We start from the raw sequence: 16,765 nt of genomic DNA, 5'->3' as shown, positions 1-16,765 counted from the left end.
GGACTGAGCTCCTTGTAGTGCTCTTTCAGTTTGCAGGATGACAAGGCTGGCAAATCTCGGTCTGGGATGGTGGTTGCTTCGTTGTTTTCGCTTTTCCGACCATATAGTCGGAGAAAAAATTAGCATGTCGATAACAGACTTTAAATTTTGTTTGTTTTCGAGCGCTCGGAGTTAGCTCAAGTGGTGAGAGAGGATGAAGCTTTACATCAAAAGATGTCCCGCACTCATCCAAGTGTTCAGGGGGAGTTGATTTTGTCACTCGAGTTTTTCTGTACTGATTTCATCTCTATATTTCTCGTCATCAGATTGATTAAATAAAGTTACGAGATAGAAATAAATGAAGGGGCTTAAGAAGGAATAAAAAAACAAGAGTTCGAAAATCATTGCCATTTCTGAACTTCTAATTTCACAATTACTGCGAGGGCAAAAAAAGTTGTATACGACGCCGTTTTAGGAACATAGATTCTAACTGGCCAGCCTCTTTCCAGTTTCCAGAACCACCGCCAATCCCCATACACCAGAAAGTGAGAGAGGCTCTGAAACAGAAGCAAGAGAAGAAACAACGATGGATCCTCGGCTGTGGCATAAAGTAGCCGCGCTCTCTGGTATTTCTAATTTACGCTTTTACAATTTCACACTCGAAAAGTTTTAATCTTTGCTGTTTTTTGGGATTCACAGTCTCCATGAAATCGCAATATTTATTCGCATGTATATATATTAATTTGTATAAATTCAGTCTCCTTTTTGTTATTTCTGTCAAATCTGAGAAAACCCAATTTGTGAATTTTATGGAATAACAGGAATGGCAGCCTTGGGTTGGGCACATATGGCGCCCATGGCTTCAAACCCCAAGACCCAACTTACAAAGAGGTTCATACTTTATTTCCCATTTGATTTTAACTCATATTTTTCATGGTTTTATGTTCAATTTTTGAAATTTCTGTGATTTGATTATGTTGCAAATAATGGGTTAGGTTTGGCAGACGGCGTCTCTGTACCATTTGGTTCACACAGCAGCTCTGCTTGCTGCCCCCATCACGAAACACCCCACCATTGTGAGTTAAAAAGTTTAGAACTTTATCAATTTACTTTGAGTTGAATTCAAACCATCATCTGCGGGTCTGAATCTTAACATTCGGGCATGTGTGGTGTTTGCTCAATTTCAAGTTTTGTGATGTTTGTTAATCTGTTGCTCGTCTGCGAATTCGTATGTGAGTAAATATGCTAATTTCATCTTTGTTTTGCAGTTTGGATGCCTTTTGACTACTGGAATACTCGCATTCTCCGGGACGTAAGTTCCACGCCTCTGCACTTCTTTTTTTATCTAATTGCTTGGTTAAGTTTATACTGAAACACAATGTTTTTCGTGTTAAAAGATTCATTCGCATTTCAAAGTTTCTTTGCTAAATGAAGCTAGTTGAATCTGAAATTCGAGTAAAATCACTTGCCTTGTTATTTGTTAAGATGCAATTGAAGTCACGGAACTAGCCATTAATATAACTACAAATGCAGTTGGCTTTATGTATTTTATTTTTCCAAAGAGGGACATCTTTATGTATGATATATGCAAGAATGAGAATCGTTTTTGTTTGTCGGCATGGCATAATCCTATACTCTATGAGTAATGGGGGTTCTAGATGGAAAAATGTATCAAACGGTTAATTGGCACGGTGACATTACATTCGTGCATATTGCAACGGTAGCAATTTGTAGGGTCAGGGTGTCAATATTTCGTTTCTGGACTCAAGAAATCCTCGTTTGCTAGTCACTCAAGGCTTGGCATTTGGCAAACTGCACGTTGAGGGTTTTGCCTTGAGTGCGGAGTCTATGCATCTTTCCAGGGGACTTTTGCCGGTTGCTTTTCTCCGAGGAAACAATATTCATGGCAGTGCTTGCACTGTATTCTCATTCTCAGAAGTTAATACTGATTGAAATAATGTGATTTTGCAGGTGTTATACTGTGGCATTACTTGAGGATAGAAACTACTCGACATTGGCTCCTTTCGGTGGCTTTGCTTTCATCGCTGCTTGGGGTAGCTTGCTGTTCTAAGAACTTCAACTTCTATGGATCCCTGTACAACTTATGTTGTCGGCTTCACTATTTATGACCGTCCACACTTTCATCTTCTCAAATAGATCCGACTGCGCCTTTGTTGAATTTCTAGGTTGCCCTAGCACCAAATAATTGCCTAATGATGTACGATGTATATCAATGTATTGATTGTGCTACTTCAGTGTTACAAAACCATTTATGATAAAGAGTATTGACAGTATTTCAAGTCAATCACACTCTATCATTTATTACAATTTTCAAATAGTGGCACCCCCATTGCATAAAAGTACTTCAGAAACGTCCCACTTGCTAATTTTTACTCTACTGTAGTTTTCTTGTTTTTTCAACGTTGTGAAAATCAAAATAATTTGTTGCGCAAATTGACAAATTTTATATCTATGGATATATGTTCAACACGTTGACTTCTCGATATTAGAAGAGATTCTAATTTCAAATCATCTCGCTCGTTGAGTAAAAAACAAGACAAATCACCTTATGTTTTTTAAGGTTAAACGTTGGACCATCGGTGTGCACAATTTTCTGCTCGACTGTCCCAATTGACAGAGAGCTTTGGAAGAAGAACAAAGTACAAGATGAAAGACAGAGCAGAATCCATGGACAGTAAACAGCGGAGACGGAGTGCCGTGACTGCTTTCTTGTTGAGTAACAAATTCTCCGTTTCATCAAATCTGATAGTTTCAATGTTGATGTTTCCCCATAAACAAGCACAATCATGTGACAAAATAATCAGTGCCACCTAAAAAACCTAATTTGTCTTGGGCTTACATCATGGACCACCCTTGAAATTTAATGTGCCAAGTCAGCAGCATCTTTATTGTCGAGAGAATCTGTTTTGCAAATGTGTTATATCCTCATTTTCTTAGAGTAAACATCGCATGACAAGTACTACATGAAAAGAGATGACCGTTTTCGTGATCGAGGAATATTCGTGGAAGGGGCATTTGGGTACAGAATGGAACCTCAATTGCAATGGTGAACACTCCATTTGAGTTACACGCGCTTTGTCGAGGAAAATCGATTTTAGAATTTATCCATTCTAGAATGCTCTAAATTATAAGATACTTCAAGCTTTTTAACCATTAGATATTGACTTTTGTGTTTCTAACCAAAGATCTAACAACTAAAAAGCTTGAAGTATCTAATATTCCGGAACACCATAGAAAATCGCTCATCTTCAGCATAAAAAGGAGGTGATAAACCTATAGTATCACTTGCAAGTTACAACTACACAACTTTTCACAGCCTTGAAATTTTGTTTCACTTTGGATTTTTAAGCAATTTTGGACTTCAGAGATTTACCAAGATTAGCTGTATATTACGAAACTTCACATAAAATATCAAATTTACAGCTCAATATCTTTTGGTACCCTGGCTTAACATTGAAGGGTCATATGAATATGATTACAGGGTCCTACAATATCAAACAAATCAAAACCAGGTCCCATTTCTGTCTTCAAGCCAGAAAGAAAGAGAAAGGTGCCATTGCATATTTATCAACCACCAGCCTCGAAATCCTCCCATCACATCCCCTCAACTTTTAGGACATGCAATTTCAAAACCCTAATCACTCATTAAAATAATGATCATTAACAAAAGCTTAATCTCCCAATAAATTCCATTGCTTTAGAGCAAGTCCAGCCCAGCACATTTGACTAGCACCCAGTGAAGAAAATAGCCCGGCATGGCATTTTTGAGCTCCAGCCCGCACAATTGACTGGCACCCAGTCCGTGCCAGTCAATAGCCCAGCCCAAAATGGACAGACCCAGGAGCCGGTCAATTGCTTGGCGCGTGCAACACACGCAGGTGCCCAGGCGAGTAGCCGACAGCTTTGCAGGCGCTGGGGCCCGCGTGCAGGTCCACTTGCAGACATCCGGGTGAGGCCTACGTGGCCTTCCTCAGAGCCGTTGGATTTCCAACGGCTAGTTTTTTTAGGCCGTTGGATTTCCAACGGTAAAAAAAATTTAAATTTAAAATTTAAATTGGACCGTCCGATCACAGATCAACGGTCCACGTTTATTTCACCAAAAATTAAAAAAAAAAAAAAAAAAAGGCCCAACGGTCAGAAATTTGACCGTTGGCCACGTGGCATCGTGTTGGCTGTTGGATTTGATTATTTTTCAAATCCAACGGTCCAGATTAATTACAACATTAAAATTTATTAAAAATTAATTAAAAAATGTCAAATTTTTTTTAAAAAATACAGAAAAATTTTAAAAAATTAATTTTTTTTTTCTATAAATACCTAACCCTCATCTTCCACCTTACACCACATTTCAATATTTTCTACACTTTCTACACTTTCTATATTTGAATATTTTGTACACTTTGAGAGAAAAAAATGACTTCGTGGAAGCTGAGTGAAGATGTTACGTTGTGTGAATGTTGTGTTCGCACTACTCATGACCCGATTACGGGTAATGAGATGGATAAGCGAGAAATGTGGAGTAAAATTACGAAATCGTTCAACGATGTACATGGAAGAGATGTACATGGAAAAGATACCAGATCTAGTCAAGGTCTTCAAGGTCGTTGGAAAAAACTCAACGCATCCTTTACTTGTTGGAAAAACGCCCTCTCTCATGCTTCTGGTAATTTGCGTAGTGGGACAAGTTTAGCGGATGAGGTAACAATATTTTTATTTATTTATATGCATTCCACCCACATCAATATTTTAATTTATTTAATTTCTTATGTAATTTTTATGTAATATGCATTCCACAATACTTATGTAATTTTTATGTAATTTTTATATAATTTTTATGCATTCCACAATTCTTATGTAATTTTTATGCATTCCACAATTCTTATGTAATTTTTATGTAATTTTTATAGACACTACAAGCACAAGCATTCTACAATGCAAAGAACCATAACAAATCATTCAACAAATGGGAATGTTGGCAAATTGTTAAAGATTGCCCTAGATACAAAATTGTGGCAACCGGTCTAGAAGTTGTCATGCACGGTATGGGTCTACACAGTTCGCCAGAAGCAGACACAGCCGAACAAGAAGCCAACACATTTGAAGACACGGAAGGGATGCCTGAACAAGTGCCAGAGACCCAACCGACTCGTCAGTCCCTCAGGCCTCAAGGTAAAAAGGCATCAAAGAAAAAAGGTAGTTCTTCCAAAAATGACTACACTAAAAATATGGAGGAACTTACTCGTCAAGGTGAACTAAACATGGCATGGGAAAAGACTAGAGATGAGGAAAAAGCTGCTGCCCTGGGAAAAGATTAGAGAAGCACTTCATCGAGAGAATGAGATGCTTAGAGAAGAAAGGATGGCTCAAACAGATCGTGACACTATGAACAAGTCTCTAGTAGGACTGTCTCCGAATTCAAAATATTTTTGGACTTCAGAAAAAAGAGATGTCGTGCGAAGGAGGCGTGCAAGAGATGCCGAAACAAGTCAAGGGGGTTCCAGCTACAGAAATCCTAGCAACCAAGATCCTAGCACCACATATCCTAACTCCACAGACTTTATTTAATTTCTTATGTAATTTCTTATTTATTTTTAGAACTTTATTTAATTTCTTATGTAATTTCTTATTTAATTTTAGAACTTTATTTAATTTCTTATGTAATTTCTTATTTATTTTTAGAACTTTATTTAATTTCTTATGTAATTTCTTATTTAATTTTAGAACTTTATTTAATTTCTTATGTAATTTCTTATTTATTTTTAGAACTTTATTTAATTTCTTATGTAATTTCTTATTTATTTTTAGAACTTTATTTAATTTCTTATGTAATTTCTTATTTATTTTTAGAACTTTATTTAATTTCTTATGTAATTTCTTATTTATTTTTAGAACTTTATTTAATTTCTTATGTAATTTCTTATTTATTTTTAGAACTTTATATAATTTCTTATGTAATTTCTTATTTACTTTTAGAACTTTATTTAATTTCTTATGTAATTTCTTATTTATTTTTCGAACTTTATTTAATTTCTTATGTAAACTTAAAACACCAAATAAAATTACATAAAACACCATTTAAACTTAAAATTACATAACCTCAACATTTAAACTTAAAACACCAAATAAAATTACATAACCTCACCATTTAAACTTAAAAAAAAAGAAGCAAACACACTAAATAAGATTACTTAAAAAACAATACACTTTATTCTTCTATCGATGTTTGCCGCACGTCCGGGTTTGGCTATCTGACCCATAGCTTCCATGATACGGCGGGAATGTGAGGCCCTCCACCTTCTATGGTGATCATCCTCATCCTCCTCCATTGCGAAGGCCTCATCTCCACCTCCACCTTGGTCAAGATTGACCAATTCTTCCTGTTGTGCCAACAACCTTTTCTGCTGCTCTTGCAATTGTTTATACGCTCTCCTTGAAGAAGACATTGTAAGAACTCAAGATTTGAAAACGATAAAGAAGAATTCTGAGCTAAAAAAAAGGATTGAGTTTAGTGTGAGGATGGATGTAGGGATGTAGGGTTTATATGGACAAAAAAAAAAAAGATGAGGTTCTGGACAATGCCACGTGGCACTACGTGATTGGTTAAAAATCTTAGCGGAAATCTATTCAAAAAATAGTACGTTCGGATAATGACACGTGGCGTGACGAGATTGGTTAAAAATCTTATCGAAATCTTGCCTAAATTATTGTAAACAGGAAGTGACACGTGGGTTGTCGGGATTGGTTGAAAATCTTAGCGGAAATCTATTCAAAAAATAGTACGTTCGGATAATGACACGTGGCGTAACGAGATTGGTTAAAAATCATATCCGAAATTAAAACAATTTTTTTTTTATTTTATAAAAAAAAATTATTTAATATTTTAAATGGATTGGGTGCCAGCGCATTTTGTAGGGGTGGAGATCGTTTGTGCCAGCGCATTTTTTAGACTGGGTGCCAGCACATTTTTTTTGGGGTGGAGATGCTTTGGCCTATTACTGTTCAATTAAGTGGATAAATGCGCTGGGTGCTGGCGCAAAGTGGATAGGGGTGGAGTTGCTCTTATAACAACTAAAGAAAAGTTATACTAATTGCCGGAAAAACAAAATGATGCAAGAACCACTACGCATAATTACCATAATTTAATGCCACCTTTTGATTCCCCTAATCATGGGAAGAGAATGAATTATGAATACAAGGTTGGTGGACCAAAATATGGCCTACCCTTCAGTTCAAAATAAAATAAAGTATCATAATATCAACGATATGTATAGCTTTTTTATAGTACGGTTAACTATATTATAAGATCGAAGTATCAACAATATTGACAACATGTCCGCATTTTAAAAGTGGTTAACAGCGTTGTAGAACAATTCTAGATGTATAAATCTCATCATCCACGTAGTGCATGGAATTTTGAAACATATTTACTAAGGTAAATAGAAACTTTGTATAAATTATTAGAATTTGTTTATGTCGCAGAGATCTCTACACCTTTTCTTCTCTACCATGCACACACCTGCATATTTTTACTACTACTTACTTTCTTCTTCTTCTTCAACTAAACCAAACTACATTTCAGTGAGAGAGGCACTGAAACAGAAGCAAGAGAAGCAACAACAATGGATCTTCAGCTGTGGCATAAAGCAGCGGCGCTCTCTGGTATTTCTAATTTACGCTTTTACTATCCCACACTCGAAAAGTTTTAATCTTTGCTGTTTTTTGGGATTCACAGTCTCCATGAAATCGCAATATTTATTCGCATGTATATACATTAATTTGTATAAATTCAGTCTCCTTTTTGTTATTTCTGTCAAATCTGAGAAAACCCAATTTGTGAATTTTATGGAAAAACAGGAATTGCAGCTGTTGGGTTGGGTACATACGGCGCCCTTGGCTTCAAACCCAAAGACCCAACTTACAAAGAGGTTCATACTTTATTTCCCATTTGATTTTAACTCATATTTTTCGTGGTTTTATGTTCAATTTTTGAATTTTCTGTGATTTGATTATGTTGCAAATAATGGGTTAGGTTTGGCTGACGGCGTCTCTGTACCATTTGGTTCACACAGCAGCTCTGCTTGCTGCCCCCATCGCGAAACACCCCACCCTTGTGAGTTAAAAAGTTTAAAACTTTATCAATTTACTTTGAGTTGAATTCAAACCATCATCTGAGGGTCTGAATCTTAACATTCGGGCATGTGTGGTGTTTGCTCAATTTCAAGTTTTGTGATGTTTGTTAATCAGTTGCTCGTCTGCGAATTCGTATGCGAGTACATATGCTAATTTCATTTTGTTTTGCAGTTTGGAGGCCTTTTGGCTGCTGGAATACTCGCATTATCCGGGACGTAGGTTCCACGCCTCTGCACTTCTTCTTTTTTATCTAATTGCTTGGTTAAGTGCTTGCACTGTATTCTCATTCACAACGTTGAAATAATGTGATTTTGCAGGTATTATTTTGTGGCATTACTTGAGGATAGAAAGTACTTGAAATTGGCTCTTTTCGGTGGCTTTGTTTTCATCGCTGCTTGGGGTAGTTTGCTGTTCTAAGAACTTCAACTTCTATGGATCCCTGTACAACTTATGTTGTCGGCTTTACTATTTATGACCGTCCACACTTTCATCTTCGCAAATAGATATGACTGCGCCTTTGTTGAATTTCAAAGTTTGCCCTAGCACCAAGTAATTGCCTAATGATGTATGATGTATATCAATGTAATGATTGTGCTACTTAAGTGTTGCAAAATCATATATGATAAAGGTATTGACAGTATTTCAAGTTAATCATACTTTTATCATTTATTAAAAATTTCAAACAGTAACACTCCCGTTGCATGAAAGTACTTCAAAAAAGCCCCACTTGCTAATTTCTACTCTAGGGTAGTTTTCTTGTTTTTTCAATGTTGTGAAAATCAAAACGATTTGTTGCGCAGATTGACAAATTTTATATCTGTGGATATATGTTTAACACGTTGACTTCTCGATATTAGAAGAGATTCTAATTTCGAATCATCTCGCCCGTTGATTAAAAAACAAGATAGAGCAACTTATGTTTTTTAAGGTTAAACGTTGGACCATCGGTGTGCACAATTTTCTGCTCGACTGTCCCAATTGACAGAGAGCTTTGGAAGAAGAACAAAGTACAAGACGAAAAACAAAGCAGAATCCATGGACAGTAAACAGCGGAGACGGAGTGCCGTGACTGCTTTCTTGTTGAGTAACAAATTCTCCGTTTCATCAAATCTGATAGTTTCAATGTCGATGTTTCCCCATAAGCAAGCACAATCATGTGACAAAATAATCAGTGCCACCAAAAAAACCTAATTTGTCTTGGGCTTACATCATGGACCACCCTTGAAATTTAATGTGCCAAGGTACCAACATCTTTATTGTCGAGAGAATCTGTTTTGGAACTGTGTTATATCCTTATTTTTCTAGAGTAGGCATCGCGTGACAAGTACTACATGAAAAGAAATGACTGATTTCGTGATCGAGGAATATTCGTGGAAGGGGCATTTGGGTACAAAACGGAACCTCAATTACAACGGTGAACACTCAATTTCAGTTACACATACCTTGTAGAGAAAAATTCGATTTTAGAATTTACCCATTCTAGAGTGCTCTAAATTATAAGATACTCCAAGCTTTTTAACCATTAGATATTGACTTTTGTGTTTCTAACCAAAGATCTAACAACTAAAAAGCTTGAAGTATCTAATACTCTGGAGCACCATAGAAAATCGCTCATTTTCACTGTGAACAGCAGGTGATAAACCTATAGTATCACTTGCAAGTTACGACTGCACAGCTTTTCACAGCCTTGAAATTTTGTTTCACTTGGGATTTTTAAGCAATTTTGGACTTTAGAGATTTATGAAGATTAGCTGTATATTACATGACTTCACATAAAATATCAAATTTACAGCTCAATATCTTTTGGTACCCTAGCTTAACATTGAAGGGTCATATGATTACAGGGTCCTACAATATCAAACAAATCAAAACCAGGTCCCATTTCTGTCTTCAAGCCAGAAAGAAAGAGAAAGGTGCCATTGCATATTTATCAACCACCGGCCTCAAAATCCTCCTATCACATCCCCTCAACTTTTAGGACATGCAATTTCAAAACCCTAATCACTCATTAAAATAATGATCATTAACAAAAGCTTAATCTCCCAATAAATTCCATTGCTTTATAACAACTACACCAAGACAAAGATGTTTCTTCTGAAAGAAAAGTTATACTAATTGCAGGAAAAACAAAATGATGCAAGAACCACTACGCATAATTACCATAATTTAATTATGCCACCTTTTGATTCCCCTAATCATGGGAAGAGAATGAATTATGAGTACAAGGTTGGTGGACCAAAATATGGCCTACCCTTCAGTCCAAAATAAAATAAAGTATCACAATATCAACGATATGTATAGTTTTTCTATAGTGCAGTTAACTATGAAGTATCAATAATATTGACAACATATCCGCATTTTAAAAGTGCAGTTAACAGCACTGTAGAAAAATTCTAGATGTATAATTCTCATCATCCATATAGTGCATGGAATTTTGAAACATATTTACTAAGGTAAATAGAAACTTTGTATAAATTATTAGAATTTGTTTATGTCGCAGAGATCTCTACACCTTTTCTTCTTTACTCTCTGCACACACCTGCATATTTTTACTACTACTTACTTTCTTCTTCTTCTTCAACTAAACCAAACTATATCTCAGTCACTTCTAAAAACCCATCTCTTCCTTGCTGCATCCTCTGTGATTATATTAAAACAAAGAAGAAAAAGAGAAAAAAAAGGCTTAAAAAACCTGTCACATATTAGCTTTTATGTCTTTTCTTCTCTGCGATCTCCTTCGCCCCGGTGTAACATTGGGGAAGAACATAACTTGTCTACTGTGTCTCTCTCTTCTTCTTCAGTTGGTATGAACTCTCTCTACTTAGCTGACGGACCGATGAAATTGAGGTAAAAGTATAATGAAAATAGAAGAATATGAAGGCCTCTCCTGCTGTATCGAAATCACGAATTAGTCTTAGTCTAGGAATCCGGTGCTCTACCTCTCTATAATTTACTGTTTGTTTGAATCCCCTATATAACTGTTGATATGCCACTCGCCATTTGAGTTGCGAATGGGCTCTCTGGAAGGTTAATTCCTTGACCGCTGCATGGCAAGCGTAAACGAAGAAGAGAATGTTAAGAAAATAACCGAGATGAACAAGAAATTGGTTAAAGTATTACAAGTTCAACGTGAACAAGCAACGGTGTGTATACCTATCCTGATCACTGTAATTAGTATTAATGTGCCTGATTTTGTCCTCACTGGTGGAACCATTGTTCAAAACATCCAGAAAATAATTAAAATCCTTTGAGGATGGGAATTCCATTTGCTCTGCATGGGCTACAATGACATATCCCGGAAGAATATTAGCTCGGAAATGGGCGAAAAAAAAAACAAGAAATAAGCTAGGCAAAGACAAATCATAAATTGAAAAGTTGCATTTAATATACCTTCTGGATGCTTAAGCTCATCCATCGAGTAGCCATAATAGAAATGATGGGATAAGGGCTTAGCTGCTAAATGCATCTCCGAGAGGCGCCTTCTCTCAAGTTCGAGTGCTTGCTCATTTTCCTCTATGAACTGCTTCCTTAGAAATCTTGCGCTATCACAAACTCTGGGCACTATATTAAGCACAACATAGATTCTATTAGTTAAGACGTGCTTTCAAAAACCAAAAAGGTTAAACACTTCTGCATTTATCTGAAGAATTTGCTTACTTGGGTGAAGCTCTGAATCACCATCCATGAAATGTGAATTGTAGCACGTGGAGTGCTGCATCTTCTCCGAAAACTTCCTGCACATGTGACATAAACTTCAGAAGTTTAAACACTAGTAGAAAACCATAGGGGAGAAGACATGGAACACATAAGCAGATACTTCAGAAACCGTTAATCAAGCATTAAAAGCTAGGCTGCAATTGAGGGAAAAAAGAAAAAGAAAAACAATTTTCGAAAGCAGACTAGTATAAAATGGAGGCAAGCAGTTTCAACTTTCTACGAGGGAGAAGTACCAACTTGCCAAACCTACGATGTTGACTATTACAAGAAATTAAGGGTATGAATTAGTATTAACTAATTTTAGTGAACATAATTTATGCTTTTAGAGAACAAAAGCTATATTTGCTTTGAGTTAGGAGAGAAATGAAGCGAAAGGTGTATAGATAAGTTTGAAAGCTAAGAATGCTGATAACTAATTCATAAAGTAAGAGAAACTGTGCTGGAAATGTTCAGACACACTTAATGGAAACCAACTACAACTAGCACCCGGCTCCCACCTGTAGAAAAATGTATATGAAGAAGCGTCTTATACAATAAGATGCATAAGTCACGCTATAAAGGAAAAAAATAACAAAATCAGAGGCCAAGTTCAATGCAGACCACAACAACGTCAAGACTTGCATAAACATAATTGTAACTGTGAGCAGAAATAAGGCACAGAGATGTTCATTGGTTTCTAAATACAGACGAAAATAACCACTTTGGTTTGAGTAAAATATAATTAAGCACAACAAAAATGACAATCACTTTGACTTTGAACGAATAAAAATGTTTTACCTGTCAACAAGCCTAGACTTTTCCCTGTAAGGTTTCACCAGCACACGAGCCCCGCATACAAAATGAGGATTCCCTTTTGACAAAATATGCCTCACCGTCTCTGCATAAACAAAGGTGACAAAACCAAACATCCTCTTCTGTTGACACGGGATGCGTACATCTTGAACTGGCCCATATTTGCTACAGAATACAGATAAACTTAAAAATCAACCAGAAGTTTGTAAACCAATATTCAAAGTATAAGCAAATACAAATGAACAGTTAAGAAATTGAGAGGGAAATTTCATTGGTGTCCTTACTTGAAGTAGTTGGAAACATCTTGCTCCGTGAAATTACTCTCGGCTGGAAAGGTCAGATATATCTGTCGAGAGCCAGCAATAATCCCACCAGGTTCTGTTTTCTCACCAGCATACTCTAAGTATTTTGGGATATCTTCTGCCAATATAACTGAGTGCTGTCCGTGAGGCCTGCAGAACGACTCGAGTCAAGCACTTCTAGCAAGCAAAAAAAATGACGTAAGAAAAAACTTTAGCAATTAACAAAGAGTTACCTGTCAATAAGGCGAATGCTGTTCTTCAATCGAGCAAGAAGCTTTGTCAGGCTGTAGCCAGCTTTACCATGTCTCTGGCTCTCAGTGAGGTATCCCTCGGCCTGAAGAGTTCTCCCATATTTCTCGTAGTACATCATCGGCAAAGAGGCAATTGATATTGGGAACCCTCTTCTAGATTTCAAAAGCTCAATTATTTCAATCTCTAGCTTTTCAAGGGAGCCAGGGGAGACAACGTGATCATCGTTTGAAAGCTCATTTGAGTTTTGGCTGCAAAACTGTGAAAAGCTTTCTGGCATGGGATGGCCATGGAAGTACCTGCAGTTGTTTCCATGCTTACAGAAGCCCTTATTGAAGTAATGGCATACCTTAAGGGGAAATTCAGGCAAGCTTGGAGACCTTCGACTGGTTCTCACACTCAATGCAGGTTCATGATAACAGTAATTGCTTGAAAACTCGGGCAGAAACTGCATTTGATTTTGGAGGCGATAATCTTCAATCGCTGAATCTGAGTACCCTGGTGGAACAAACTCTATGGCTTGCAGTGGTTGCTGATCACCAGACAGTTCCCTGTATGGATTTGCTGCTCCGATGGTTGTGGGAGATGAAACCGGTCGTGGACTGTATGGAGTGAATTGTAAAGGTAAGTCGGAAACAGGAACTTGGTTCACCTGAGGTGAGATTGAAGCAGACACTGCCGGTTTGCATAACCCGAGCTCAGCTTTCGCTTTGTTAATCAAAGACTGGATCAAATTATCAGGGCTGAAAGCCAGTCGGATCATGTCACGCTCGCCATGGTCTTGCAGCAGAAGATACCCGATAATCTTGGACACATTTTCAGGCTCTATCTTCTGGATCCTATTGTACACAACTTTTGTGGACTCAGAAAAATCCATCTCAGATTGCAAAACTGCATAAGACAAGTAAAATACAAGTACATATTGTTATAAAGGCCGAAAATGCGCAAACAGATAGGAATAACAACAGCAGATTAACGCATATAGAAAGTTAGTCATTAATCCAAATATACCCCAAAAATAATTAATGGACGAAAGAAGATATCGATTTCTTCGTCAGCATACACCAGAAAATGATGCAAACCTAGTGAACAAAAGAAACAAGCCTCTGAGCAGATTTATGTAAGCTTCAAGCAGCATTCCAAAACGCTATTTGGGGTAAGAAACCTCTTTATTAAGGGAGACCAATAAAAAGGTAATCTAGCGGGTTCAACCATAAGCAGCTTCTATATCTGTTAGTCACCATATTCAGTCACCACAAATAGCCCCCCATCCATATTTTATACCAACACAACATGAAAATATCGACCTCAAATTCGAAAAGAGGACAAGTTGCAGGCAACATTTCAACAGAAAATGAGGATGGTGAATTTAACCCAAGAAAATCAGCACCAAAAACAAACATTTATTTCTCTAACTAGCAGCATACGTATTATTATTATTTTTTTAATTATTTAACCACCAAGGCAGGATTTAAAAAAAAGGCAGTAAATTCTTTCCCCGACCAATTCTAGTATTTTTCCTTCAATTTTTTCTCTTGAAAAAAAAACATGGAGGAGAAGAAGGTGAAGGTTTCAACTTTTAGAAAAACAAAACTGTAGTGGTTGTGAATTTTGTTCAGATTTGAAGGTCAAATAAAACCCAGAAAACATCTTTTGTCAAATTTCCATATGCTTTGCAGCCAGGAAGAGAACCCGACCATTTCAATTTTATTCTAAAAATAGATAATAAAAAATAGGTTTTTAATTTCCAAGCAAAAATCACAGAACTCAAGTAAAAACCAACACCCTTTGCCTGCATCAAATTTTTCAGAAAAATAAAAACCATACCAGAAGTTGAAAGCAACACAGAAATTCAAAAAAAAAAAAAAAATTACAGGATTGAAGTTGCTATCAATATTTTTCTTTTTATTTTGATATGCAGTTATAGAAAAACCCAAGTCAAAAGGCCAAAACTTTGGCCATAATTAAGCATACAAAAGGAGCAAAAACAGCAAGAAATGGTAAGTATGCAGTCATTAACGAGCAAAAAAAAAAAGATCTAAACAAACAAACCCACCAAACCTTTTGAGAAAAAGATGAAACCACCAAAGTCAAAGGAACCACCAGTAATCCACCTCCTCCTCCATAGCAGCCATAGATTATTTGATTCTTCTGCTCACTCCCTTCTCCTCCTCCTCTCTCTCTCCCCTCTCTTTCTCTCTCTAGGTGGTGTTTTCTCTTGCTATTTTTATCTTCTTCTTCTGCAATTATGTTCCAGTTCTTCTCTGAAACAGAAGGGACACATTCTTAAGAAAAGCAAACTGACAGAAGGGATAGAATACAAGAGAGAGAGAGGGGCCTTGTCTTTAGTTCAAAATCAACCAACTATATAAATATATACACAACAACAAAAAAAAAAAAAAAACACTACAATTTCATTTTTTTAATAATTAATTAAAAAAATTTAAAACACCACCACTCTGTCTCTCTACTCTCTCTCTCTCTCTCTCTCTCTTACTGCTTCTCACTCTTATCCTAATGGTGTCTTCTTCTTCTTCTCTGTTTTGCTGAATTTTTATAAAAAAAAATATGTTTGATTTAATTTTAAAAAAAATACAGGTTGTAGTGGAACATGTCGTTACAGAAATTTGCGGGAATTTATGGAAAATGAGCCTGGATTTTCGAAACAGACTCCAACTGAAATCCCCAAATTGTCCTCCATGTATATTGAAATAGTCCATTCAGTTATTTTTTTTTTCTTTTTGTTTCCCCAACTAATTTTTAAAAAATTAAAAACTAATTTTCGGAAATACGGATGTGGGTGTACAGCAGACCCACGTGGGACCCCGTACGTTCTGTTTTGTCTTCTTGTCCTGTCGCCAGAGTAGGTGGCTGACATGCAAGTAGAAATGGGCCCCACCTGAGGACAATCAGCGGTCTAGATTTAATCTTGGCGTTGGAGTTTGGGGTGCGAAAATCTAATCTCCGTATGCATGCTCGCCACGTGGCAAGTGGCAGCTAGTTACAGTTTGTTTTTCTCCAGGCGTTGGTGTTTGTGGATAAATAGTGAAATCGTAACCGCAGGACTGAGTGCACTTTAGATTATTAACTTGATGTGGGACCTGCGTCATCATGTGCAGAAATCCTATGTGGCGATACGTGGGTCCCTATTTAAGGACCCAGTTCACTTCTCCGTGATTGGTGGTTGAGTTTTTTCCCTTTTTTTATTTTCTTTTTGAAGAAACTTTTTTTACAAAAAGTAATGAATTTGTAACCGTACTTTGTAATATTAAAATCAGCACAAAAGCCAATTTGTATTACCCCAATAATCCAATTTATTACGGCAATGATACAACTTCAAGTGGGAATTTTTTTTTTTTTTCTTAAACGGAGATTAATTGGTGGTTTCGTAATGACAATTTATTATTTTAATAATCGATAATCTCCTCTTATCATTATTCATAAGCATCAAAAATTAAATTCAAAACATACAACATAGAATAAAAATCTAAAATAGTGTCGTGTGAAATACAAGATGTTGGACTGCATATCAATATGTTTTTTAATTTGAGATTAAAATGAACTAAGAAAAATTA

General features: G+C 36.4%; 3 protein-coding genes across 5 annotated transcripts; 2 read left to right on the top strand and 1 right to left on the bottom strand.

Moving 5' to 3' along the window:
* The first annotated feature begins 565 nt into the window (after positions 1–565).
* LOC137739106 (uncharacterized) lies at positions 566–2,284 on the top strand. The gene is made up of 5 exons (XM_088700635.1): positions 566–645; positions 801–870; positions 975–1,055; positions 1,248–1,291; positions 1,951–2,284. The coding sequence occupies exons 1-5, from the start codon at positions 566–568 to the stop codon at positions 2,048–2,050; spliced, it is 375 nt and encodes a 124-aa protein (XP_088556761.1). The 3' UTR covers positions 2,051–2,284.
* Positions 2,285–7,279: 4,995 nt separating this feature from the next.
* On the top strand, positions 7,280–8,781 carry LOC137740943 (uncharacterized). Its single transcript, XM_068480748.2, has 6 exons — positions 7,280–7,432; positions 7,580–7,659; positions 7,855–7,925; positions 8,030–8,110; positions 8,302–8,345; positions 8,448–8,781. The coding sequence occupies exons 1-6, from the start codon at positions 7,377–7,379 to the stop codon at positions 8,545–8,547; spliced, it is 432 nt and encodes a 143-aa protein (XP_068336849.2). The 5' UTR covers positions 7,280–7,376; the 3' UTR covers positions 8,548–8,781.
* A 1,793-nt stretch (positions 8,782–10,574) lies between these two features.
* Positions 10,575–15,803, bottom strand: LOC137740369 (zinc finger CCCH domain-containing protein 18). 3 transcript variants are annotated; one of them, XM_068480244.2, is made up of 8 exons: positions 15,252–15,803; positions 13,175–14,081; positions 12,924–13,091; positions 12,625–12,804; positions 11,788–11,864; positions 11,521–11,691; positions 11,284–11,410; positions 10,575–11,173 (listed from the first exon to the last, which is right to left on the bottom strand). In XM_068480244.2, exons 2-8 carry the CDS (start codon positions 14,065–14,067, stop codon positions 11,101–11,103), a joined length of 1,689 nt encoding a protein of 562 aa, XP_068336345.2. In that variant the 5' UTR covers positions 14,068–14,081; positions 15,252–15,803; the 3' UTR covers positions 10,575–11,100. The 3 variants fall into 3 exon arrangements, with proteins under 3 accessions (XP_068336345.2, XP_068336346.2, XP_088556485.1); XM_068480245.2 differs by having other exon boundaries at positions 15,247–15,531; XM_088700359.1 differs by lacking the exon at positions 15,252–15,803 and adding an exon at positions 14,202–14,694.
* Between the last annotated feature and the right edge of the window lie 962 nt (positions 15,804–16,765).

This window comes from Pyrus communis, chromosome 9, assembly GCF_041283825.1.
Source record: "Pyrus communis isolate YQ-2024b chromosome 9, ASM4128382v1, whole genome shotgun sequence".
NCBI lineage: Eukaryota > Viridiplantae > Streptophyta > Magnoliopsida > Rosales > Rosaceae > Pyrus > Pyrus communis.
The sequence above is the reverse complement of the archived record's forward strand: the minus strand, read 5'-3'. Positions and strand labels throughout refer to the sequence as shown.

Bases quoted from the DNA above. Each gene is read 5' to 3' on its own strand.
- LOC137739106 (XM_088700635.1), top strand. From the start codon at position 566: ATGGATCCTCGGCTGTGGCATAAAGTAGCCGCGCTCTCTGGTATTTCT. The intron at 646-800 runs GTTTTAATCTTT...ATGGAATAACAG, and splicing joins TACAATTTCACACTCGAAAA to GAATGGCAGCCTTGGGTTGG. The intron at 1,056-1,247 runs GTGAGTTAAAAA...TTTGTTTTGCAG, and splicing joins TCACGAAACACCCCACCATT to TTTGGATGCCTTTTGACTAC.
- LOC137740369 (XM_068480244.2), bottom strand. From the start codon at position 14,067: ATGGATTTTTCTGAGTCCACAAAAGTTGTGTACAATAGGATCCAGAAG. The intron at 13,092-13,174 runs GTAACTCTTTGT...GTCGTTCTGCAG, and splicing joins AGCATTCGCCTTATTGACAG to GCCTCACGGACAGCACTCAG. The intron at 11,174-11,283 runs GTATACACACCG...CTTGCCATGCAG, and splicing joins AATTACAGTGATCAGGATAG to CGGTCAAGGAATTAACCTTC.
- LOC137740943 (XM_068480748.2), top strand. From the start codon at position 7,377: ATGTATAAATCTCATCATCCACGTAGTGCATGGAATTTTGAAACATAT. The intron at 7,433-7,579 runs GTAAATAGAAAC...ACTACATTTCAG, and splicing joins TTTGAAACATATTTACTAAG to TGAGAGAGGCACTGAAACAG. The intron at 8,346-8,447 runs GTAGGTTCCACG...GTGATTTTGCAG, and splicing joins ATACTCGCATTATCCGGGAC to GTATTATTTTGTGGCATTAC.